At 36.0% G+C, this 25,314-nt stretch overlaps 1 protein-coding gene across 6 annotated transcripts in view; it reads right to left on the reverse strand.

The window, feature by feature from the left end:
• Window positions 1–935: 935 nt before the first annotated feature.
• Window positions 936–25,314, reverse strand: part of WDR27 (WD repeat domain 27) — a 74,210-nt gene continuing 49,831 nt past the window's right edge. For 4 of the 6 annotated variants that reach the window (XM_034428413.3, XM_034428412.3, XM_034428415.3 and 1 more), the window contains exons 24-25: window positions 20,415–20,513; window positions 936–1,396 (exon numbers count right to left, since the gene is read on the reverse strand). In XM_034428413.3, coding sequence (XP_034284304.1) covers window positions 1,346–1,396; window positions 20,415–20,513 — 150 coding nt within the window. In that variant the 3' untranslated portion in view covers window positions 936–1,345. The remainder of the gene's footprint in view (window positions 1,397–20,414; window positions 20,514–25,314) is intronic. The other 2 variants (XM_087882928.1, XM_034428414.3) reach the window with 1 other exon arrangement.

The raw sequence follows: 25,314 nt of genomic DNA on the forward strand, positions 1-25,314 counted from the left end.
ATAACAAATTGGTGCTTGCCATTTTGAAAATAATATATTGGCTATATCAAGCTTTTTTCATTATCAGGATTTATTTTAATATATATTTACATCTAATTGAATATTCCGTAAGTATTATAACTATCCCAGGGGTGAAATCCAGCCGGTTCTATCCGGCTCGGGTGAACCTGTAGCAGCGGCTGCAGGAGGCTCCGCCCACTCACACGGATGTCATGATGTCGCTTTTTTGCGACATTTTAAGACTCTGTGCATGCGAAGAAGGCTTTGCGCATGCGCAGATGATGGCCTGCGCACATTGGCGAACCGGTAGGGAAGGTAAGTAAATTTTACCCCTGAACTACCCCCAATTAATTAAACACATTTTGAGCACTTATACCCTATTGTTTAAAAATCTTCTGACTAGTTTACTGAAGAATTTGTATTCAGATGATCACTTGTTTCCATATTATGGAAAGCACAACTAGTTAAATAAATGTGTCTTAAATGGTAGTGATCTTTATTTTGACTGAACTTCCATTGTTAAGGGTCTGAGAATGGTGAAACTATTATTTTTACTTAGTTTACCTTATTAACTTATTTTACTTTCTTCCAGGAGATTTACAGTTGTGTGAAAGAACATTAAGCATAGTTGAAAATTAACTTTTTAAAATCCTGCAAAAAATACCTGTCTTTATTGATATTTTAACAGTCTGTTGAGAAAGTTGCATTTTCTATGATTCTTTAAAAAAAAAAGAACCATATGTTACATCTACTTCCATTAGTCAACTAAAGAATTTTTAGAGAAAAAGGAGAAATCCATTGCATAATAGTGTCTATTGACCACATAAAATCAAAGGTACAAGAAATATATTAAAATATTGCTAGCATATCCAAATGCAGAGGAAATACTTAGCATCTCAGACAGTCTCTGTAATTAAATCAAGATGCAACAGGAATGAGTAGACTGTTCCTTTATTATTGAGGATTAGGTGTTAGCAAGCAACTGAATAACAAAAGTTTTATTTAATTTGTGTAATAATAAAAAATTGGGTGGTTATAAAACAACCATCCAAAATATCATTAAAAATTTATACACTACGGAAACTTAACTCTTGAGCTAAAAATAACCTAACCCCACAAAATATTAAAAATCTATCATTTGGTATCAATGTGCTTTTCCAGCGGTAAGATTTTTTTTAAAAGCAAATCCCAGTTGGTTGACAAATAGTAGAACAAATCTGGAAGACTCTATTTAACTAAAATTTGCTACAGTTTGCCCAGTTACCATGCTCAGCTACCAATCTTTTTTTTCTTTCAAGAAGTTTAATTCTCACTGTAGAAACACCAAAGATGTCAGGGCTGATTGTTATTGGGGTAGAAACAATTGCAATTTGCCATCCAAGGTAGCCGAAACGAGCTGTAATTTAAAAGAAAAGAGCCACGATTAGTTTATATATCGATGGGCCAAAACACCATGGAAAAGCTGCATTATGGAACATCCACATGAAAATGAAACACTTTATATCCATTTCAACATATGTTCAACAGCAACAAAGATTCTCTGCAAAAGTAGCCTACGTCCTATGAAACACGTCCTATGAAACACAGACTACAGCTTACTGAAACATTTTTTTCTTCTTCTCACAGCTGCAGAATTGAAAAGCTCTCACAAGGCAGCAGGGATCTCCTTTCACAGTTGAGATTAGACTGGATTAGAACTCATTACACTGCTGTAAATTAATTATGTTGCCATATGGTGCCATATGGATACCAATTTTTGTAAGCCTCTTCATGGCCTTGTATAGTTGTACTGTATAGCGGCATATTAAGTATTCTCATTGAATATACTGTATATCTCATGCCTTTTTTCTGCTGAGTAGCATGTATGTCTCCTTATTATTCACTTCTCCGTTCATAGCAGCCTTGTTGAGCCGGTTTTATTATGATATCCTATTTGTCCCAAAGTCACCCAATGTACATTGGTATTCATCTGGGATTTGAATCCAGGATCAAAACTAGGTAATATTTGAATAACAGACCATCCAGAAATTAGAAATAGGCAGAGCTGTAGGCTATTTGAAAACACATTTCAGAAGAATATAAGGGCAAATCATTTATTTAATCATCAGGGGTCAAATTTGATTAGAACAAAACTTGACCTTGCTTTATACTTTGATCTAAATCAGATAATACAGCTGACTCTTACTTATGGAAATACACTGGAATTAGGCTAGTCCTTCATTAGGCTTTGGACAGACCAGGATTCTGCCAAAGTGAAGCAAAAAAAAAAAAAGAAGAAGAACTCTACATTGTCCTACTGTGAATCTGGATCATTCTGATATTTTGTGAAGAATTTGGAAAATCAAAGGCAAGCAGAACTATTATATCTTCATAACTTCCAGTATTATTTTCTCAGATATAATACATTCCTTTTAATATAAAGGAAACATCAGTGAGAAGAAATGAAGAAGAAAGAATTGGAGATGTTCTTTTGTGATTGATGAACAAATCTGTCTTCTTAGTCAAAGAGGCCTTTTGTACTATAGGTAACCATATACCTATAACCTATACATATACATATAACATATAACCATAATGTAGGGTGAGCTTCACTGACATGATACTTATGCTTCTGTGTTCTCTACAAGTCCCTCTTCTAACCAGGGTCATTAAAGTATTAAATATTTACAAGATTTTTGTTGTATTTTTATTTTTTCTGTATTTCTGACTCCCAAGACAAATTGCTAAAATTGGCCCCAACAAAATTTAGGTGTTGCTCTTGTATAAATCTCTGTGCATTATCTGCTGATATTGTGACACACTTCGGCACTCAGAAAAATTAGTCTACAAATCCCAATTTAAAAGCAGCCTGTACCAAAAATAAGAAAGACAGAGAACCTTCTTCCCACATTTTTATCTTCAACTGGAAATGTTCAGTCCCCCCAGAAATGAGATGAATTATGCCTATACATTTTATGCCTATGTCTCAAACTTAAGCAAAACTAGTTTCATTTTCCTCCTCGCAATTAATGGTTAAGATGAAAGCTAATCTGAATGTTCCTGAAGCAAAGCTATCGGTCAAATTCAAGTTAAAGAAATGATTCTGAAGTGAGTCAAATCTAGATATCTGTTTTCCAAACCATCACAGAAGGTTCAAAATGTTATCTTGTGGTCAGTGTACATACTTGTTTATTAATTATTAATTTATCTAGAGGCTGGATGAACAATGCAATACAGTGATGCAACTCTCAATACAACAAATACTAGAAACTCAAACTTCCAAATTTAATGATAGTCTGTAAAAATAAAGGTCAACTAAAAGTTTATGACTAATTTCATGACTGCTTCATTCAATATATCGGATATACACATTCTTTTGCTGATAAATGGCTCAAGATATTTTCAGTCTGTTTTCAGAGTCCATTTTGAAGAAGGAAGAGGAGGGGGGAATGACTATAGATTTGAACATTTCTACTCAAAAAATGGAAAGCACTGAAGATCTGATTAGCATTTGGTGCATGCCATGTCAAGGCCCTTCTGTCCATTCAAACCATATGCATACCAATGTTAATTAAACCACCATGTCTGTTTTTTTTTTTTATTGAAAAAGTTTTCAAATACAAATTTTCCCCCCTTTTTTCCTTCCCCCCCTCCTCCCTAACCCCCCCTCGCCACCCATCCCCCCGTGACTTCTTCACACCAAAAACCTAATTCATAACAGATTACATAATATTTTACCATCGCCTTACTCCCTCCTCTATATACTGACCCTTACTTACTAAAAATATTATTAATATTGTTACTTTCCCCTTTTACCATACATTTCAAAAAAAAGCAGTCTGCTATAACATTGTATGATAACTTCTAGTTTAGCATAATATTATTATAACTCCCAATTTAGCAATAATCTGCCCTTTTTGTCCTCCCCAAAACTTATATCTATATATTATTACAACATTTCAAAGCAACCTTCCACTTTAAGACTATATAATAAATCCTACTTTAACATTTATTCTTTGTGTATATTAATATAACATTTCAAAGCAGCCTTCCCCATAAATCCTAATTTAACATTTATTCAACTCTATCCATTTCCTCCACTGCCCTAAATATATCACTTAAACATCCCTTTTCTTAAGCTAATCAATCAGTAGACTAACATATTTCCACCCACTTTCCTACAAAATTACCATGCACAACAATTCTTAATATCTTTAATCCACTGCCCACTCTGCTAATATATATATATATATATATATGTATATATTCCGTTATTTAAAAAAAAAAAAGACAATAACTTTAAATTTATAATCCATATAATATCTTCTTTGATGTCTTTCCACTGGATTGTTGAGTCCCTCATCCATAATTGGGTAACGTAGCATCCTGGTGCAACAGTTTGTTCAAAGTCTTCAGTCATCATCTGCCCCCATCAGTAATGAATATCCTCATATATATATAAAAGTAAAAACAACCACCCGAGTGACATTATGATTATATTCCATATAGTTGTAATTGTGGCTTTCATCAGGATTATTAATTCCCATCATCCTAATGGGTAACAACCAGATCTTCTGCATGCCCCAACGTAGCTCTCTTGCCTTGTAGCTCAGAATAGTTATAATATATTTATCAATACAAGAAAGAAATCCAAAATAGATAATTCAAATCCAACAGTTTAAGGCTCTTTTCACATCCCAAAATTACGGCATTGCAGAGGTCTGTCACTGTCCTCAGGATGATATTAACCAATACTTCGCCTCCACTATCTTTTCACATATTCATTCATTTTTTAAAAATCACTGGCTTCACCGTTGCTTAATTTAGAAATTTCTGTTTTTATGAGACCTATTTCTTTTTTTCTTTTCTTTTTGTGGGTTTAATTTCCATCCTGTTTTCCTTTCTACAAGTTGTATATCAACTGATCGGTTTTCATTCTGCTTTATAAGTTGATCTTGTTGGTTTTGTTTTTGTATCTCATATTTCTTTTTTGCCAATTGTATATCAGCTAATTGATTTCCATACTTATCTTTAACTTGGTGAATCATCACGTTGAAATCAGATGCCGCTTCTCTCATATTTGTAGATAATCCAGCTGGGGTATCGAGAGAATCCAAAGGCAATTTGTCTACCGCAACCTCTGTAATTCGATGTTTTCCCTTTATTTCCAACTCCTTCTGCTTATCCTGTATTGTGCCTATAGATGTTAAGTTCATTTTCAAAATTTTTTGATAAAATTCTTCCGCTTTTTCAACAGTATCTAATTGGTATCTTTCTCCTTGATATCTCAATATTATGCCAACTGGGGCATCCCACCTAAATGGAATATTTCTGTATTTTAGCTCAGTCACCAGAAAACCAAATTTCTTCCTTTCCGTTAACATCTTGGGGGGGGGAGCTCTTTGTAGATCCATATCTTTCTTCCATACAATTGCAAAGTAGAATTGAAGGAATTTTGCACAATATTATTCCTAATTTCTTTATCTGTAAAATAAATCACCACATCTCTAGGCAATTGCCTTTGCTTTGCAATCCAGGAGTTTATTCTGTAAACTCTGTCAATCCTACAAAACACTTCCTCAGGTTGAACCTTTAAAATCCCGGCCAGAATTTCAGAAGATATTTTCCTTAAATCATCTCTGTTATTTTCCTGCAAACCTCTGAGTCTGATCGCATATTCTGTAAAATTGTAATGCACCATTAGGACCTCTCTTTCAATCCGTTGTTGTAAATTTTCTGCATTACAAGACTTTTGTTCAACCTCCATTTTAGGTTTTTCTTCTGAGCTATTGTCTTGAATGTTTGTCAAATCATTTTCAATTTTTTGTATTTTATTATCCAAATTGTCCTCAATTTCTTCCACTTTAGACTCTAATAAGTTAGTATTTTCATCCAACTTAATCATAAATTCTGCAAAGCCATTAGCCATTTTTATAATCTTTCGATCCAGAATATCAAACTTTAATTGCACTAATTCTTTAATTTCCTGCTTAAATTTTTCAAAGTTCTGATTCACAATCTCATCCCTTCTTACAATCTCCTCCAAAAGAAATTCAATTATATTAAAATCAGTTTTCTGAGACTGGAGCTTTAAAACTTGATCACGTAATTTGTTAATGGGGGAATCCCCCCCCCCCATTGCTTGTTTGTCCGGCTTTAATGCCATATTTCAACACAGACAAACTATTTTTTAAAAAAAAAAAAGAAAAGAGAGGCAGCAGAGAAAAAAAAACTTCTTTCCAACCAAGATCAATATCAGATCTCCAGGAAGAGAAAAAACACAAAAGTAGAGCTTTATTTTCAAGTGTAGCCAAAAATATTTATTCAGCTACTTTGTATCTCAATAGGAAACGGAAGGACTCTCCCTTTCAGCCCCTTCTCAAGCCTCGGCAATTGCCCTTTTTAAAGATTCTTTTTTTCCTTTTCCTTTTCCTTCTTCAATAATTGTTATAAAGTAAGTGAGATACTTGCAATTCAGGGTCACAGGTCCAGCTCATATCCCTTCAGATGTAGCCAGGAGCATTTATTCTGCTGCTTTGTAACTTAATAAGAAACGGAAGGACTTTCTCTTTTCAGCTTCCCTGCTCCAGTTTCGGCAATCGCCATTTTAAAAGGTCTTTTTTACTTTGTTGAATATCCTTTGCGAAATAAGTATTAATACTTGCAATTTAGGGTCACAGGTCCAGATCCAAATCTCATCATCTTTAGTTAATCTGTTAAATATCTTAAAAAGCTTGTCTTCGTAGCCTTGTTCTGCAAAAAGGCAGAAGTCTCCCAACGCCCGGAGCGGGCGGCGAGTGCTATAGGGAGCTTCCTCCGCCCGCCCCCAAGAGTAAAAAAAAAACCCTGGGGGCTACGGAGAGCTCTACCTACACTCACCTGCTCTATCCCACATTTCCTCCTGGAAATGGGGTTTTTCGAGCCGCCTTTGCGCTGTACAGGCGGCTCTTTACAGGCGAAGGGGCTGGCGGTCCCGAGAGACCGTCTGGTGGCTACGAAAAGCAAACCGGAAGTCCAAACCACCATGTCTGTTGATAATAAATGCTTATATGTCCTCAATAAAGCAGATACCCCACATCAGAGCCTTGTGGTGCTGCTGCTGCTGACCTTATACTATAGTCATGGGAGGGGCCCCAACAGTGGTGGTTTTCAATTTTTTTTACTACTGGTTCTGTGGACGTGGCTTGATGGGCGTGGCATGGCTTGGTGGGCATGGCTTGGTGGCCGTGGCAGGGGAAGGATACTGTAAAATCTCCATTCCCACCCCAATCCAGGGGAAGGTTACTGCAAAATCCCCATTTCCTCCCAATCAGCTGGGACTTGGGAGGCAGAGAATAGATGGGGTGGGGCCAGTCAGAATTTTTACTACCGGTTCTCTGAACTACTCAAAATTTCCGCTACTGGTTCTCCAGAACTGATCAGAACCTGCTGAAACCCACCTCTGGGCCCCAATGCTAGATTTGGCCCAGTGACCACACTCACTATACATAGTACAAATGTCCCCTTCCCAACCCTGAATCTGATGGATTCCTCATCATCCATTGTTCAAAAGATCAGAAATCAAACTTTGCAGGTCTCGGATTGGGTCAAAGCCCCTTTGGGCTAAATCTCCACATTTTTAATGGTGCTTTTGAACGTGACCATCCAGCTAAATTCACTTATCTATCTGCCTCCAGAATGAAGACTGTTGACTATATAATTGCCTCTAGGGACCTTTTCCCTTTTGCTAAGGCCCTAGAAGGTATGTCTGAGTTTGCCAGCAATCATTTCCCCATCCTGCTCCAGTTAAATGTCTTCACTCAAGAAATGCATACTGAAGACTGCCAACAACCCGTTTCTGATGCCAACAGGAAGAATCTACTGCCAAGTTAAGTGGATCCCCATCAAAATAAAAAGATAACTGAGCTACTGACCTCAGATTACCTATAGTATCTTTGGTCTTTCCTGGTCTCCTAATGTACTCTTGCAGAACGGTAGCACCCTTACTAGAGAACTTCACCAGGATCTAATTCATCTTAACAGTGCACCTTTGAGACAACAACAGCACTACTCCAAGCCATAGTTTGAAAAGGACCAAGAGCCTTGCTAGCACAGTGGACTAAAGCACTGTTATTAACATCTGCTGCTTGCAATTACTGCAATTACTTGCAATTTCTGCAAGTTCAAATCTCACCAGGCTCAAGGTTGACACAGCCTTCCATCCTTTCAAAGGTAGGTAAAATGAGGACCCAGATTGTGGGGGCAATAAGCTGACTTTGTATAAATATACAAAAGTATGAAGGCTATTGCTTAATGCATTGTAAGCTGCCCCGAGTCACCGGAGAAGGGCTGCATATAAATTAAAGCAAAAAAAAAAAAAAAAACCTGTGTTGCTGCCAAAAAAAAAAAGCACTTCATACTACTAACAGGCTTGTGTATCTGATACCACAACGATAGCTGCATGGACCATCTCCAGCAGAAAAGCTACAAACAGCTGCTGGCGTGCAAGGAAAAGGAAGCCATGAAAAGCAACTGAGCACGACTTGTTCAGGAAGTCAAATCCAATGACTCAGCCTCATTCTGCCATATCACACCAAGCTCTCAAAGCAATGTTCCATCCAGGTTTGACTGTCACATTCCCCACCTCCAATCCCCATGATATGGGAAATATACTTTCAGTATCTCTTCACCGACATCTCTGTTGAAAATAGGTATCCAGGCTAAAGTATTGAAAATCTGACAATGTGGGCATGACTGACAGTGATAGAAATCAAGAACTCTGTTGCTCAACTAAGAGCAGGGAAGACTATGGGGCAGGGGTGAAATCCGGCAGGTTCTGACAGTTTTGGAGAACCGGTAGCGGAAATTTTGAGCATTTTGGAGAACTGGTAGTGGAAATTTTGAGTAGTTCGCAGAACTGGCAAATACCACCTCTGGCTGGCCCCAGAGTGGGGAGGGAATGGAGATTTTGCAGTATCCTTCCCCTGCCACACCCACCAAGCCATGCCCACCAAGCCACGCCCACAGAACCGGTAATAAAAAAAATTGGATTTCACCACTGCTATGGGGTAGAGCTAATATCTCCAGAGGCCATTAAAATCAACTTGGACTTCTGAGCCTCCAATCTGGCCTCATTCTTTACCTGCATTAACACCTAGGGAATAAGGGTGATCCTGTTAATTATAAAGCACTTCCCAGGGCAATTGTACACCTCCCTGCTGCTTTCAGATACCAACCTTGCTACAACATACTATTGTTGCCAGGTAAACCATAAAAATTACACTGATGCAGTCATCAAGCAATCTTGATTTAAGGCCAACATTACCTTTTTCTACTTCTCTTAGTCTATCACCATTACTAAAATAAGGAAATTTCAAATCTTTGATAGTCCCAGATAAGAGGGTGTTTGTTTGATTAATCACTAAACTGCTGTTACGATGCTGAATAACTTTCTTTACAGCAGAGTGCCCTCTGCTGAAAATCCAGTTTGAAGTCCAAGGAAAATATGTCAGGTTTCTTTGGGATGCTAAATAGAAAAAGTACTTCCTTTTTAATTCGGTATTTTTCCTACTCTAATTTTCATAATACAAATTTGCTTACACTACAATGACCTATGTGGCACACTTTTACAAAGCAAACTTTTAATAGGTTAGCTTTTCAAATATGTGGTTTTTCTTCATGTTTGGAATGGCTGCTTGTCTGTGCAACTGCATCAGTATGTATTGTTTCTCTATATATGGTTAAAATCAAGCAAGGATTCATTTTAATATTTATAAAATAAATAAGTAATTATTTGTATTATTATAAGGCAAAAATAAGCTCAATGGCATGAGCACGTGACAACATGAATTAGCTTTGTTGACTCACAAAGGCAGATTTTATATTACGATAAGTCCTTTTATATTAAATAATTTGGTTTAAACTGGATTTCTTCAAAGGAACTCAGCTTTTCTCAAGACTTCAAGTCCAGTCCACCCTGGTTAATTTCACAAAAGAGCATGAGAAAAGTGCAATGAACACACAATGAATCACAAACAATGAACAGTTTATTTTTCATACTGCAACAACTGCAAAGTTCATAGTAACGTGACCAAAGACACCATGAATCTTATCCAATTTTAATCCTATCAAAATAATAGCATCAAACCTGGAAAAAAAACTGGCAATATGGTTACAATGTCTCTTTAAGGACCAAATTGCTTAATCCTAGGAGTCTTTTCATCAACAGAAAACACTGCTGGCCAAAAGTTGATACAATGAGGATGGAAAAACCTTCACACAAATAATATCAAAGACACTTTCCGAGAATAGCTGAAGTTTAAAGATAAGGCAGAGGAGAAAGTTTAGATATCTTAATTAATATATCACACACTGTTGTTCCAACCTCTCTGATGTATTTGTAATGGGGTTACATTCTTTGTAGTTTGATCAAAAATGAAGGAATAGCAGGGATGCAACCAACCCTACTACTCTAAACAATCCTACCCAAAAACATAAAAAAAGTTTAGGCCTTTTCTCCTTTTCCATGATTACCTATAAAGTAGTAGCAAGTTAAACATAACTACCTCTGCTCAGAGCAAGGACTGGTGAGAAGAAGCCAAATCTCAATAGGAATCTTGGTCATTGTTTAATACTTCCCACAGTGAGTCTTCTATTGCAGTGGCCCCCAACCTTTTGGGCACCAGTGATTGATTCCGTGGACAGAGGTTTTTCCGCAGACTGGAGGGGGCATGATTTTGTGTGCTCCCTACATCCCGCGGATGGGGTGTGGACCAGTTTGCGTGGTCCAGTTCAAGGCATGCCACGACCCTGTGCCAGTTCATGGATTAGGGATCCTGTTCTATTGCATCCACAGGGGGATAAATAACAGAGGGATGGAGCTTACAGTGTAACAATAGTTTTATCATTTTGATGAAAGCCTTGGATTCTGAGGATGCCTTTGAATACAGTTCCTGTTCGTACATTGGGTTCAAATCCTGTTTAATACCATAGTATATTACCTACCAATTTGCTACTATTAAACTTGGGAATCAAGTTACTTCTTTACAAACTTTTTCCACCCAGAGACAATTTCCTGCCTCAGGTAGATTGCTCTGTCTCTATTGCAACAGTGGGAAAAGATGTAAGTCAAGAGTTATTTAGTGTCCACTTTTCAATCTGATCCTCCAACGAAACCCATCTCTAGTTCTACAGTTTATAGAAAAATTGGGGGGGGAGGGGTGACCTAGCAGTTTTTTGTGATTTCAATTAGAATTTTCCTAAATTAGAGCAGCATTTCCATCTTACTTCCCTTCCTTTTCCCTACCGTCAGACAATATCAGACTTGATTTTCGAATTATTGCCTTATTCTCAGTATTATATCAATTGTGTTACAGCTTTCACTATTATGCAGAATAACTGATACTGTTTTTTTAAATTGTGAACAAAATGATAGAAGGAAAGCAGATACATTTATAGCAGTAATGTAGTACTAAATTGATTGTGCAGCTGTGAGTAAAAAGGTAAGCACTTATCTTATGTAACCCAAGTATCTTTTGGATTTTTACATGTTCCTTTTTTTGCTACGATACATTGCCCAACATACATTAATCTAATCCTGATAATTCTTTCCTCAGCATCTGAAAAGGATTGGTGAATAATCAAGATTAATTAGGGCATCTGTCGGAATGCTGACATACAGATTATAAATATTCCTAATCAATTGTGACTAGACTTTAGACCCTTTTAGTTACAAACTCAATTCATATCATATTCAATTTCCTAGGTCTTAATTTCTCATTTGAAAAAAAGAGAATGGCATGATAAAGGAGACTGCAAGTACACTGTGGTTTTACATAACTGAATATAGTATCTTCTGGGGTTTGGTTCATTTTTAAGTTGAATGGTATTAATATTTCAAGTTTGAATTCTTGTAAACAAAGTTTTAATTGCAAATTGCAATCAGATTCTTAAAATATTCATAACTTTGTGTCAACCGTATATATACCATCTAGTACCAAATTGATAAATTACATTTTAGAAATGCAAGTAATTTACATTTCATTGAAAAATCATTCTGGCTTCCAAACAATAATAAAAATGCAAACTGAACCCAGATGTTTCACAATTGTGGTAGTTTATATATTGGCTTATTTTTTTCCCCTAAGCTAATTTTGTTCTTCTGTATTATTATAATATAGAAATTCTAGACTGAAAAATTGAATGACAAATTTAAAGATGTCCCTTTGTTCTAATCATTAATAAGAGGCAATTTCTTCAATGGCAAGCTTTCAAATAGCTTTCCTTTATGCTTGAAAAGGGCAACTTTTTAGGACTCACTTTTTAAAAGCCTAATTCTTAACTATTAAAAGCTAAATCTTTAGGCTGCAGTCCTATATCACAGACTTAAATATAGTTGTGAGAAAGAATGACAAGGTGGTGCGATTACTTCAATTTCAAAAGCTGTAACTAAGTGCAAATTCTAGGAAACATCAATTTCCTAGATGGGAATTGACGGGAAATTGACGGGAACAGAGATGAAAGTTATTATACCAGTGAAGTAGCAGATAATGAGCAAAATATTCTCAGGCTTGCAAGTTGTTTGCTCAACCTCTGGCTCGCTTTTCAGAACCTAAGATGGTATAGCACCAATTAGACCTGTTAACAGGTAAGGATGGTTCTCTGTTTGACGCTAAAATAAAATAAAAATGAATACTGAAGTTCTTTTCAGAGAGCCAATCTTGCTCTGCAGTGATGTTTTGAAATGCCCTCACTAGGCCTATTCTTTGTGGAAGGGGGACTTTTCAGAAGAAGACAAGTAGCTTATAAAAACAAGCTAGGTGTGAATAAAATGAATATCAGTGGAGGGAAAGAAGAGAGTGACTGAGAATGTGTAGATAGCTCTGGAAAAGCACATTAAGGCCTCTTGCCTGTAGCCCCAATGAATTTGCCTGGAGCTAATTCAGCCCTGGGCTAAAATAGATTCCCCATTCCTGGCACATACCATGCATTTTCCAAAGAGAAAGCTACTGCTAGTCAAATGATTTTACCATCCAGCATCTTTCACTTAATGGGAAACTAAGATGGAATTGAATCTTTCACTATTTTTCCAAACCACAGTTGGAAAACTGCCATGCCGCTATTCATATTATTATTTCAGTTCACTGGATTTTCAAGGTTTTTTTTTCAAACCTCCAAATTTTTGACAGAATCCCCGTGATCCTTCATCTTTGATAAATTTGGGACAGTGCCATCCGGGGGAAAAAATAATATTCTTGCTGAATGAAAATAGTTTCTTTGTCAGACATTATACCACTACCCTGGATGCTTTTGGAAGTACTTGTGATATTCAGCAGCTGCCTTTTTTAACATGTATGAAAACTGAAACTTTCCTTAGGTTATGATGACAGACTTGTGGATTTTGAAATGGCAGGTTGTTGAAAGTACATATTGAAAAATACATAAAGACTTTTGGATTAATGCAGAAAGTCCTACATTGAACTGCATTAATATGCAAAAGAGATTTCTTGGTTTAGCCAAGGCTTGCTTAATCTTAGGAAAATAACTCTGCTAAGCAGAAGAATGAAACAAAAGAACAAAATATCTTGAACGCTGACTTTGAAAATTTGTTTTGATAAGGATCTATTTTGGGCAACTTCTTGCATGTGGAAGATTAAATCAAATAGTTTCTCTAAGAAGGAAGTAACTTCAAAATTTTGGATATGGTACAAAAGAACAATTTTTTTTAAAAAACATACCGGTATTAGGAATGATTTTCTCCCTTGTAATATATTGATGGTTTTTGCTTGTTAAGTAGCAAAGGTGAAATCTGTTTTCAATGTGAAAAATTGTGATTGCATTGCAATTTGAATAGTTTGCAAACAAATTTTGATGAATAATATCAGAAAGGCAATCAATCTACCAAAATCCTTTAATAGTCTTCCCATGTTGCATTACTACACCTGTTCACATAGAAGCAAGCCTCTTTATTGTATCCTATCAAAATGAAAAGTATGTGTAACAAAAGAATGCCTTCCCCAGCTCCACAAAATTAGATTTGTTGAAATGTTGCATGAGTTTGGTTTTAGAAGACAGCTGAAATTTCAGGTCACATGTGAAGATGTTGAAATGCTGTGATATCAAAATCTGTTTAGTTTTGACATGGCAACTTTGGAAGTCTTGATTAAATGGGCAGAGAAACTGAGTGAATGATTTATCCACATTTCTCTCTAGCAAGGAAAAGTACAGGATTGTCTTACTAATGACAGCAGCACCACTACTCACAAAGCTCAGAGGAATCTCTCCCTTTAAATTTAATTGATGTATAGACTTTGGGTACTTGTCACCATAATTCAGTTGTTTCAAACTCGGCAACTTTCAGATGTATGTACTTCAACTCCCAGAATCCCCCAGGTCAGCTTGTAGTTAAATGGATAAATACTGTAATCCAGTTATAAAATAATCTATTCTGTGAAATAATTTCTAAAGCATTTTTTTTCATCAGAATGACTGGGAAGTGGTAGGAAAAAAATACAGAATGTTTAGCACTGGTCTGAGCTTCTTAATTATAGAACCACTTTTGAAGACAGATAATCCTTGATTTGCAACCGTTCATTTAGTGACTGTTCGAAGTTACATCCCCGTTAGCACTGGGAAAAGTGACTTATGGCTAGTTTTCACACTTATAACTGTTGCAGCATCCCCATGGTCATGTGATCAGAATTTGGGCATTTGGCAACTGGCTTGTATTTATATGACTGTTGCACTATCTTGGAGTCACACAGTCACGATTTGTAACCTTCCCAGCCAGCTTCTGAGAAGTAAAATTAATAGAGGAAGCCAGATTCATTTAACAACTGCATGAATCACTTAACAACTGCAGTGATTCACTTGAACAACTATGGCAAAAAAAAGATTATTAAATTGGGCAGGACTCACTGAATAACTGTTGCTTGCTTAGCAACAGAAATTTTGGGCTCGATTGTGATTGTAAGTTGAGAACTACCTGTAATAACTATTGATATAGTTCATACCTTTGATCTCAAGCATTTGCACTGACTCTTATTTGGAAAGCTACCATGAAATGGATGACCTACACATTAAGTAGGCTCAGACCTATGTTTAATGAAACCATTCTATATTTTTTTTTCTGCCAGTTCTCAGTTATTTTGTAAAATATTCTTCACAACCCAGAATGGAATTGTTACCTATTTTGCAATACCTTAAAATTTGATTCAAGGCTACTGAGTTCCATTTCTAAATCTTTAAAGATGAATCAGAGATGATAACAGTGAACAAACTTTCTCATAAGTTTAACTTTAAAATATATGTCACTGGAGATATCACACTAGAGGGTTTTTTGTTTTTTTTTTGCCATTTCCCTAGTCTAATCTTCCCCTCACCCTGCCACATATATCTGCCATTAGCTCATTATGGTAGTATGAGAGAAATAATCAGGTAAAGCATATTTTGGATTAGCTAGATAAGCTAGTTTGAACATCCCAGATAAAGTGGCTATTGATGAATTTCTCCTGAAAGTGCACATTTAATCATTGGGGCCTGAACTCACACACCTATAATATAAGCAACTCTTGTGTACAGCATAACTAATAATTTCGGTCCTTTGTCATATATGAGGTGTCAATGAGTATTTTGAAAACAAACCCTATGTATCTCTTATTGGCTATTATGTTAAAGCTGACATGGAAAGCTAGAACATCTGGCAGAAAGGAAAACAAGATTTCAATACGTGTATTCTCTCCAACCTACATGTAATCAATCTTAAGAGAAAACTGTCATTTACATTGCCATTAGAAAACCTCCACAAGGTTTGCCATCAATATTTTGAAGTTGAATGATTTCATTTTTATAAGATTTGCACAGGAAACCACTTCCTGATGTTTCCTTTCAAGGTGGAATATTGCACTCAGTCATTGCAGGTTTTTAGAAGGGTTGATATGTGCTGCCAACAATCGGCACTTAGATATTTTAGACATTGGAACTGTTTTGTTTTTTTAAAATCTATTTCCTTATTTGATTTTTTTTCTCCTTGTTATTTTGAGCACTTACTCTATCTACCCTGAAGTGAGTTTATTCTATCCAATAGCTACTGACATGAATCCTGAAGTCTTTTAGTCCATTTCAAACAAAAGGCATGTTTTTTTAATTGGAGCTGGAGGTTAATTATTATATTTCCATTCTACTATCCTTAACTCTCAAGAGCCCTCCATCTCAAAATAGCTCCTCTTTCATTTCTTCAACTGTCTGTCTGTTATGCCAGTGTTTGCCAGGGGCAATGGTCATCTAATGCAAAGAACATATTGCTCCCTCTTAGAGTCAACAGCAACCCTCCTTCTGACCACTGACTAGAGCAGGGGTGTCAAACTCACGTCGTCACGTGACGTATCATGACTTTTTTCGCTAAACCAGGGCTGGGTATAGTCAGCGCGTGACGTATCTGGTCCACGGGCCGCGAGTTTGACACCCCTGGACTAGAGTGATGCATAGTGAGGAAGCAACAGCAACCAGCTGTGTGCTCAATTTAAAATGCCCTTTCTTTTTAAGGACTCCTCATATGGTATCCTGCTGTCAGGGATCTCATATTGTTTCTGAGAGAAATATAACTTAGAGATAAAGTCAAGAAAATAGCAGATACAGATTTATTTCAATTCATTCTGGATCTTGGTCCATTATCTGATGCATTTGCTTTGTTGTGACAAATGTAAGAGTTCTTTCTTTCCTTTGGCCTTTTTTCTCTTGGTTTGCCCTTCTCTTCTTTCTCCCTTCATGGTAGAGTCCTTCCTTCCTCCCTCCCTTCTTTCCTCCCTTCCCATCTCTCATCTTGTTGGCCAGATCTCGTTTTCAGCAGCCTTCTCTTTTAATCTCCTGGGCAGCTCTGGCCTCTCAGTCCATCTTTTCTACCCAAACCTTGCCTCTCTGATTCGCCTGCACAAAAATTCACCTGCTTCTCCCATGCTGTAGTGAGCATGAGAGATAGTGGTAGTTCCTAGAAGGTGATGCTGGATTATTGTTTTATACATATACAAATAAATAAATAAGCATCTGTTACTAAACTTTTCTTTGGCAGTGAGATAACAAGCCTCCTTATCCTAAAACAGGGAACAAATAAAAAGCATATAAAGGAAATCATTTTACAAAATGTTTGAATTAAAGCTTTCAGATCTCCCCAATTACTGAGCCATAGAACTGATTACAGTGAAATTGATCTCAATTGTTTAGTATATAAAAGCGATGCTGGTACAATTTCATGATTCCTGAAGCAGAAAAGGTAGTACTAGAAATAATAAATGTAACTACAACTCCACATAGTCAAAGAACTAGTTTAAATAATATTCCAAAATTTTGTTATTAAGATAAGAAGGCATAAACAAAATATCCAGTACTGATAACTATACATTCACAATATGTATATGGTTGGAAGATAACAACAGATACTCATTGGGGATGTCCTATTACCCTTGATATAATTCATTTCATTCCATTAATTTTTATTATCCTTGATTAGCATCTAGTATCACTTGGTGCTAGGTGGCATCTAAATTTAATTAATAAAATAAATAGTTTGTCTGAATTTTTTAAAAATCCTCAAGAAATGCTGCACCGTCAAACAAAAATGTGGTGGCTGCAGTGATGATACCCTTATTCATAAGCTGTTATTTCTGAATGAAGCTACCCCAACTTCTGCCTCACTTATTCAATAAATCATACTTCCTTCAGTGAATACTATGTTTTAAATTATTTCATGGCAGATACTGTCCACAGAAAATAGGCATGTTTATTATACCTTAGTTATTAGTTCTGACATCTTGGCATGCTGAAAACTACTGATGCAAAATGCTAAATGTAGAAAACTAAACTTCAATAACTAAACATCATTCAGTGTCAGCTGCACCCAAATAAAACTTGCACTATAAATGGAAACACTGTGGTTTATTTACCGGTATATTCATGTATAAACAGATGCTTAGATATAAATACATACAGATCTGTCAATTTAAATTAAATTGGGCATATTTTTTTCTCCTGTCCAAAAAGGAAAGATTTTTTAAATACTTTTATCTTGTACTTTACTGACAAAATGACTTCTGTCATTTTTGACTTTTGTCATTAAAACAATTAGTTTTAATGACAAATGAATGAAACACATTAGTGTTTCATTCGCAGAATATTGGAGTGTTCTGATATCCCGCTGTAGAATAGTTTTTTTTTAAATTCTTCCAATCATGGAGATTTGAAAATTAATTAGCCAATAAAATAGCAGTCATCACCAGATGTCAGAGCAACTTGATGGCATCTCAGTAGATAAGTAACTAAAGATTTATTGGCGGGAGTCCATAGAGGGTAGGAAGTGATGGGTGAAGCACATGTCCTTGAGAATCATTTGGGACACACGAAAGCTAAGCTACTTCCTGCCTGGTGTATGGAAGCAAGATTCATGTAATTAACACAGTTATCACTGCTATTTTCTGTAGATACTGTGCTTTCTTTTTCACGCAAATGGGCAAATGAGCAACTGTACCAGCTTCCCGAATGCTGTTTTGCAAACAAGTTAAAAAAGGAAAAACATGGTGAGTCCTTGGATGGTGAAAGTGCTTTCATTTGATTTACATTAATATTGGACTCTTACCACAGACTTTTTGCATTTTTAATTTGAAAAATACTTCATTATTTTTTAAATTTTCTTTTAATTTTGAATAGAAATATCCAGAGAATATATTTCCTTAGCATTCTTTGTTTCCTGGCAATGTTACATAGAGCAGCGAAGTATTCAGATTACTGACAAGGAAGGATGGCTAGTTTGCAGAAAAGACCTTTTGATTACATGCAGCCTTCAGTTGAAAGCTTTTTTAAAAGGTTTGATGAAATGATAATAGCAGTGGAAAATATTAAAATGCAGGTTGCTCTTGATAAACTAAATTCACAAAAGGAATGTGATTTGAAAGCTGCAGACCTCTTGGAAAGTTTGGAAAGAGATATGGATTGTACAGAGGTAGAATCAACTGATTCCATATACCTTTCTGAAGTTCAAGGCTGCATTCTTTTACGATAGCAGAAGTCTGTCTGAATGGAGAAGTGATAAACATTCAGAGAAGTTCCTAGGAGGACTGAAGGACATTGGGGAATGGATTTGTCACAATTAACTGAAAACTACTTTCATATGGACTTTGTTGGGAAAATAGCCCGATTGTGGAGACTGAATTATTATATTTAAATAGACAACAATTGATAAGAGATGGTATTAAGAAACAAATGTGTATATTTGATGCAGAACAAATTACACTTAATTCTTGGGGTGATTTGGGATAGGTAAGATGCCATGGTAAATTTTCTACAAGTTGATTACGATAACAGTTTAACAGAGGTTTTTGAAACTTTAACCTTGTCTTTTTATTATTATTGTTCTTTCTGCTAACTATATTGTCATTAATAAGATGGATGATAGGTCAATAATTTACAAATAAATTTAGTAGTTTCAATTTGGGAATATTGGGAAACCAACATTGAGCTAATGTTTTAATCAGTATTCAATTAGGAGGAAATATTCCTATTATTATTGTATCAGATATCAAAGTTTTCTACCTCTAATTATTGCAGTTAGAACTATGTGGGTCAAGGTCTTTTAATTAAAAAAAAGCTTCAATGTTTCATATGATCCAAAATATGCAATATAGGAGTAAAATTACTTAATACCAATGTGAAAACAAGGCCAAACTTGGTAAACTTTTTTTTAAAGAAAAGATTTCCTGAAACATTACAAAATGCGACTTACTTGTGAGAAATTATGTGTTTCTGATTATTAAATGAATAAATGAAGTGAAATAAAAATCAGAGAAAACAGAGGTTTTATATTTACCTTTCTTCTTAATGAAGTTTTTTATATGTGTCACAAGAAATTACAGATATTTCTTACTTGTCCCTAAAATTCGAACAAACAATTATTTTCAGCCACCCCTAAATAAATACTGATGAATAAAAATCTTAATTGTAAGCACAACCTTACAACTTTTCCTTACAACCAATGGACAAGTATCTTCAAGTCACTAATCACTATAGACCAGGGATGTCAAACTTGTGACCCACAGGCCAGATGCATCACACACTGACCAAGCCTGGTTTAGCGAAGGGGGAAAAAAAAATCACAATATATCACGTGACACTGCCATAACAACCCAAGTTTGACAGCCCTGCTATATAGACTTTAAGTAGTCTGGATTTTTTTCAATTCTAAACTTTAAAAAAAGTCCAAAGTCACAATGATCATGCCCTGCTCCTCCAGATAATCAGAAATTATATACATTGCCAACTTGACCTAACCATAACAGCAAAAATAATTGATCCTCAATGGAATTATAATGGGAAATTTAAAATAAATGCTGAGAAATGGAGGCGATGAAATATTTGATTAAGAAACATTCAGAAATTAAAATTTGTAAGGAAAAGGAAAAAGTTAAAAATACCTGGGGAGATGATGGATTAAAAGCCACATTGATTACAGATTCAGTATGTCCTGTCAGTTTATAAGAATAGGTGCTGGAATGCTTCTCATATATATAAGCCTGAAAAAGAACACATATTTAAAGTTGCCAATAGCCAACCAAGGAACAAGAGTTTTTTATTTTAAATCCCTCTTAGCAAAATGTACACTTGTCAAAAGTCCAGCCCTTCATAAGATAATACTGAACAACAATCCAATGCTTGCTCAAGGACATTTGGGGGAGAGGAAGGTTAAAAAAAAGTTAAATTCTACTTAATTTTTTACATGTATTCACACACACATGAAAAAGGGATAGGGTTTTGATCATACAGTCATAGCCACAACTTGACTATTTTGACCCCAGTCTGGACTCACCTGCTATTAATGCTACATTCTATTGCTTGACTGGAGCCAAGCAGTGGTGGGTTGCTACCGGTTTGCCCCGGATTGGGCGAACCGGTAGTGCCGGTGGCGGGAGGCTCCGCCCACCCATCTCTGCGCATGCACAGAAGCATCGCGCGCACAAGCGTGCACACATCCACAAGCAAACCAATAGCAACGGGATTTGAAACCCACAACTGCAGCCAAGGCAGACACTAACCCAATGAGGTTTGATTTGCTAGTTGCTGTTATTCATTTGCATTAACTATGAGAACTTTAGGATTAGCATAAATCCTGGATACTTATAAGGTATAAAAATAAAAGTTCCCAATGTGTACCATTATTGGCTACTGGAATAAGCTTTTTCTCACAGAAATACATTGATTCTTTTAAACCTCTTAAAACCCTTAAAAAGAGATGTCTATAAAATATTCCCAGAATACATAGACTTGCCTTCTCCAGAAATTATACATTTATTCATTTTGAACACAAAATGAATTTACAAAATCTATTTGGATCACATTTTTATTATTACTCATAAAAGACACACATATCTTGTATTTAATATTACCAATGAGAACCAGTTCTGTTTAGCAGTTTAAGGTACCAGCTAGAAACTAGGAGACAATGAATCCAAGTCTTGGCTTAGCTATAAAGCCAACTAGAAGCTTTGGGCTAGATGATCTTTCTCAGCCCTCAATAAACAAGGCAATGGCAAGCCACTTCCAAAAAATGTTGCCAAGAAAACTACAAGGACTTGTCCCAGCAATCAGCAAGAGCCATAAATGACTTACAGGTACTGAAAACAATTCACCATTTGATATTAATTGTATCATATGTCTAGTACTATTTAATACTGCTCATATTAATATTTTAATAACTCTACTTTCAGACATGTGTATCAATTTTTCAGAGATTATTTTACAAATATCAAAAGAATTTTAAATAATTGAAATTATCTACTTATCTATAAAATATTTTTGACTAAATGTGAAAATAAACTCTTTGTTTGCATCCAGATTATATGAACAATTGGCAAATGAGAAGCTGTCTGTATGTTAGCTGCTAGACGAGTGTATATTTTGGATTTATCTGTGCCCTTAGGGTCACCTAAATGCTGCAAATGGGTGTGGAACCTTCTTGGAACTGCTGAAAGAACTGAGTGGTAAACAGGAGATAAATGCTGTCATATCTCTCCCCCTCTATTGAGAGAGGGCTGTTCAATCTTAATGTAGAGGTAATGACCTCTTTGAGCCCTCTTTCAAACCAGAGGGTCCTCTCTGTCCAGAATGTGGACTTTGCTGTTTTCAAAAGCATGACCTTTGTCTTTCAAATGCTAAGAGAGTTCTGAATCTTGCCCTTATTGGTTTATTCTTCTATGTTGTGCCATGTGTTTGTGAAGTCGTTGTTTTGTTTCTCCAATGTACATGATCACAACACAATCCTTTCAGCAGTTCGAAGAAGTTTCCACATCCAACTGCACTATTCATGTGACTGAGGGCACAGATAAACCTCCAAATGGCCTCAACAACTCTCACAAAGAGTGCTAATGACTAGATAACTGCAACAAATATAAATCCTTCCATTCCCTAGTATTCACTCAGAACTGAAGAAGCTTCTTGGATGAAAAGCGAAATGTCTTCAAAGAAACAAAAAAGTCCAGTTGTCTTTTGAAAAAACACCTTTGAGACATGCACTCATCTAGTTAGGTGATACCTGACTTAGCCATTGTACTTGTGAGAAGTATCTTAAAGACCACAGATTTAAACATGAGCTAGCAATATGTTGCAATTGCCAAAAGAGTCAATGCAGTCTTCACCGAGAAAGGTCAAGATCACAGGGAGTGCTAGTACTATTTTTTCATCCTGGCCAGACTGCCCTTGAAATACTGTGACTTGGTGACATACACTAAATAAATAAATAATTGTGACCAGTTTTGGTCACCACAAATATAAAAAGAGCAATGAGAACTTGAACATCCTGCCTCCTGAAGTCATGGACGCTCCATCATTGGCATCTTTCAAGAAAGGATTGGACAGTCATGTTGTGGCATGCTATGAGTATTCTTGCACAGGCAAGACATTGGTTTAGGAGACCTCCAAGATCTCTCCCAATCCTATGATTCTATTCTTGCTTCATACTACATGTACATTTCTATTATATATCTCCATTATGTATTCATTTCAATAAGGTATCATTTAAAAATATGCAAAAAAAAAAAGTATTGGGTGTATCTTTTTTTTTTTGGAACAGCCATTTTTCTACTCAAGTATTTCCATATTATTTTCAATAATTCCTATCATGTTTCAAAAATATATCAGCACAATCTATTTACCCAATTTATATGTAAGTCTCCTGTGTTACTTCTATAACATTCTATGTTTAAACATTAGTAAATATTTTAACTGAAAATATGTAGCCTTGTTTTAGGATAGGGATCCTCAAACTATGTAAACTATTCAACCGCAGAAAAACCTTGTCTTCTTAAAAAGAAGATACATAAGAATGTTGCTAATGTCCTGTTTCTGTTGTCATAAATCAAAGGAAAAAGAACAGAAAAGGCTTTTACTAGTTTTGTCTGGTCTGTACCAAAGTGAGATAAATTGATTCATACTGGCACCTATAACTAGGACCATAAGAAAGTACATATTGTACTTGCTGCCATTTTTGTTTTATTTAACTTGGTATATCTGCTGTTATTTTATTTATTGTCTTATTCGTTGTTTTTTATTTTACTACTCTGTAATTTTAATTTGTTATGAAATAACTACAATACAAATAAAACAATTCATTCCATTGGGAAGAATCTTAAAATCTGAGTCCAACTCTCATAACAAAGTGAGGCTGCAGAGTAATCCCCATTTAAAAATGGCTGGGAAAATCTTTTTGGGCAGATTTTGCCATGATGGTTTAGTGCTCACTGTCAGGTAATATATACTGCTCAAAAAAATAAAGGGAACACAAGCAGAAGACATCCGAGATCTGAATGAATGAAATAGCCTTATTAAATACTTTGTTCGTTACATACAGTAGTTTTGTGTTCCCTTTAGTTTTTTAAGCAGTGTATAAACTACTGTATGTAAAGAACAAAGTATTTAATAAGGCTATTTCATTCATTCAGATCTCGGATGTCTTCTGCTTGTATTCCCTTTATTTTTTTGAGCAGTGTATATAACGGTATCTTTAAAACCTTTGAAGCACAGCAAAAGGAAAATAACTTTGATGAGACAAATGAACGGCAATATGAACAGTTAAAATACTTATTAGTTACATTATATGGGTAGACGAGACCAAGAAATCAATTCCATGGGAAGACTAGGATTATTTTGACTGGGACTGGCTTTAATAACAGAATCTTGTCTGATTATACTGTACTCCCCCCTCCTCTTCTTTATATTCCAGTGAATCAAAAAGGTGTCTGCTTGAGCAGCTGCCACATATTATCTTGTTTCTCAGGACTTAAAAAGTGCAGCCTCTTTTGTCAACAGTTCATGAGGGGGTTTTGGTGCTCTCTGAGCGTGGTTGTTTTCTTGCAGACTTTTCATTATCCATACAAGGTAACATCATCAATGTATACTCATTTCAACCCTAGGTACAAATATTCTCCTTTATTAGCAACAGTTTTATATATTTCTGTCAAGGTTATCTTTCTTACTGTCTACAGGGGCCTTCATGGCTTCCAGAACCTGGGAAACACTTGTGTATTGAAGAAAGCTTGATAAACATCAATCAGCAATTTACTATCATGAATATTTGAACATTACAAAAATCAATTTCAATTACACATAACAAATATAGAATAAAGAATTGGAATAGTCCACTCCCATGATGGCAAACCTATGGCAGCATCCCACAGGTGGCACACAGCGCCCTCTCTGTAGGCATGTGAGCCGTCGCCCCAGTTCAGCTCCGCCGCGCATGCACGTGCGCTTCCCGCCAGCCAGCTGGTCGTCAGGTCTCTGCCGCACATGCACTGGGGTGGGGCGCATGCTGTGGGGTGGGGCGCATGCTGGGAGGCCGCGAGCGCATCGCGGGGGCATGCGGGGGGCTGTGCATGCATGCACGGGGGTGTGCACGCATTGCATTTTGGGGATTTGGGCATGTATGCATGCATTTGCGCACACGCACTTTGGGCACTCAATCCGGAAAAGATTAGCGATCACTGGTCTCCTCTGTAAAATACATGTCTCCAGGTTTTAAGAAATGTGAGGTGTATTTTATACTATTTAAAAACTGCAAAAACTGTTAATTGGAGATTTCAGTGGATGATTATAAAAGGCTGTTTTATTACCATTTTTTATATTGGAGATGTAGTCAGTTTTAAGGCATTCTTTTGTATGCAATTAGTTACTTATTTATTCAATAGTAATACTATTGTTCTTGGAAGAAAGTTTAAGGTTTAGAGTCATCAATGTGTTGCTATTCCACAAATTTGGAATTTCAATTTATGGAGAACTTTGTATAAGCAGTGCCCATACAGGTAGTGCTCAAGTTACAAAAAT

Source organism: Pantherophis guttatus, chromosome 1, assembly GCF_059756535.1.
Source record: "Pantherophis guttatus breed Tessera chromosome 1, ASM5975653v1, whole genome shotgun sequence".
Taxonomy (NCBI): Eukaryota; Metazoa; Chordata; class Lepidosauria; order Squamata; family Colubridae; genus Pantherophis; species Pantherophis guttatus.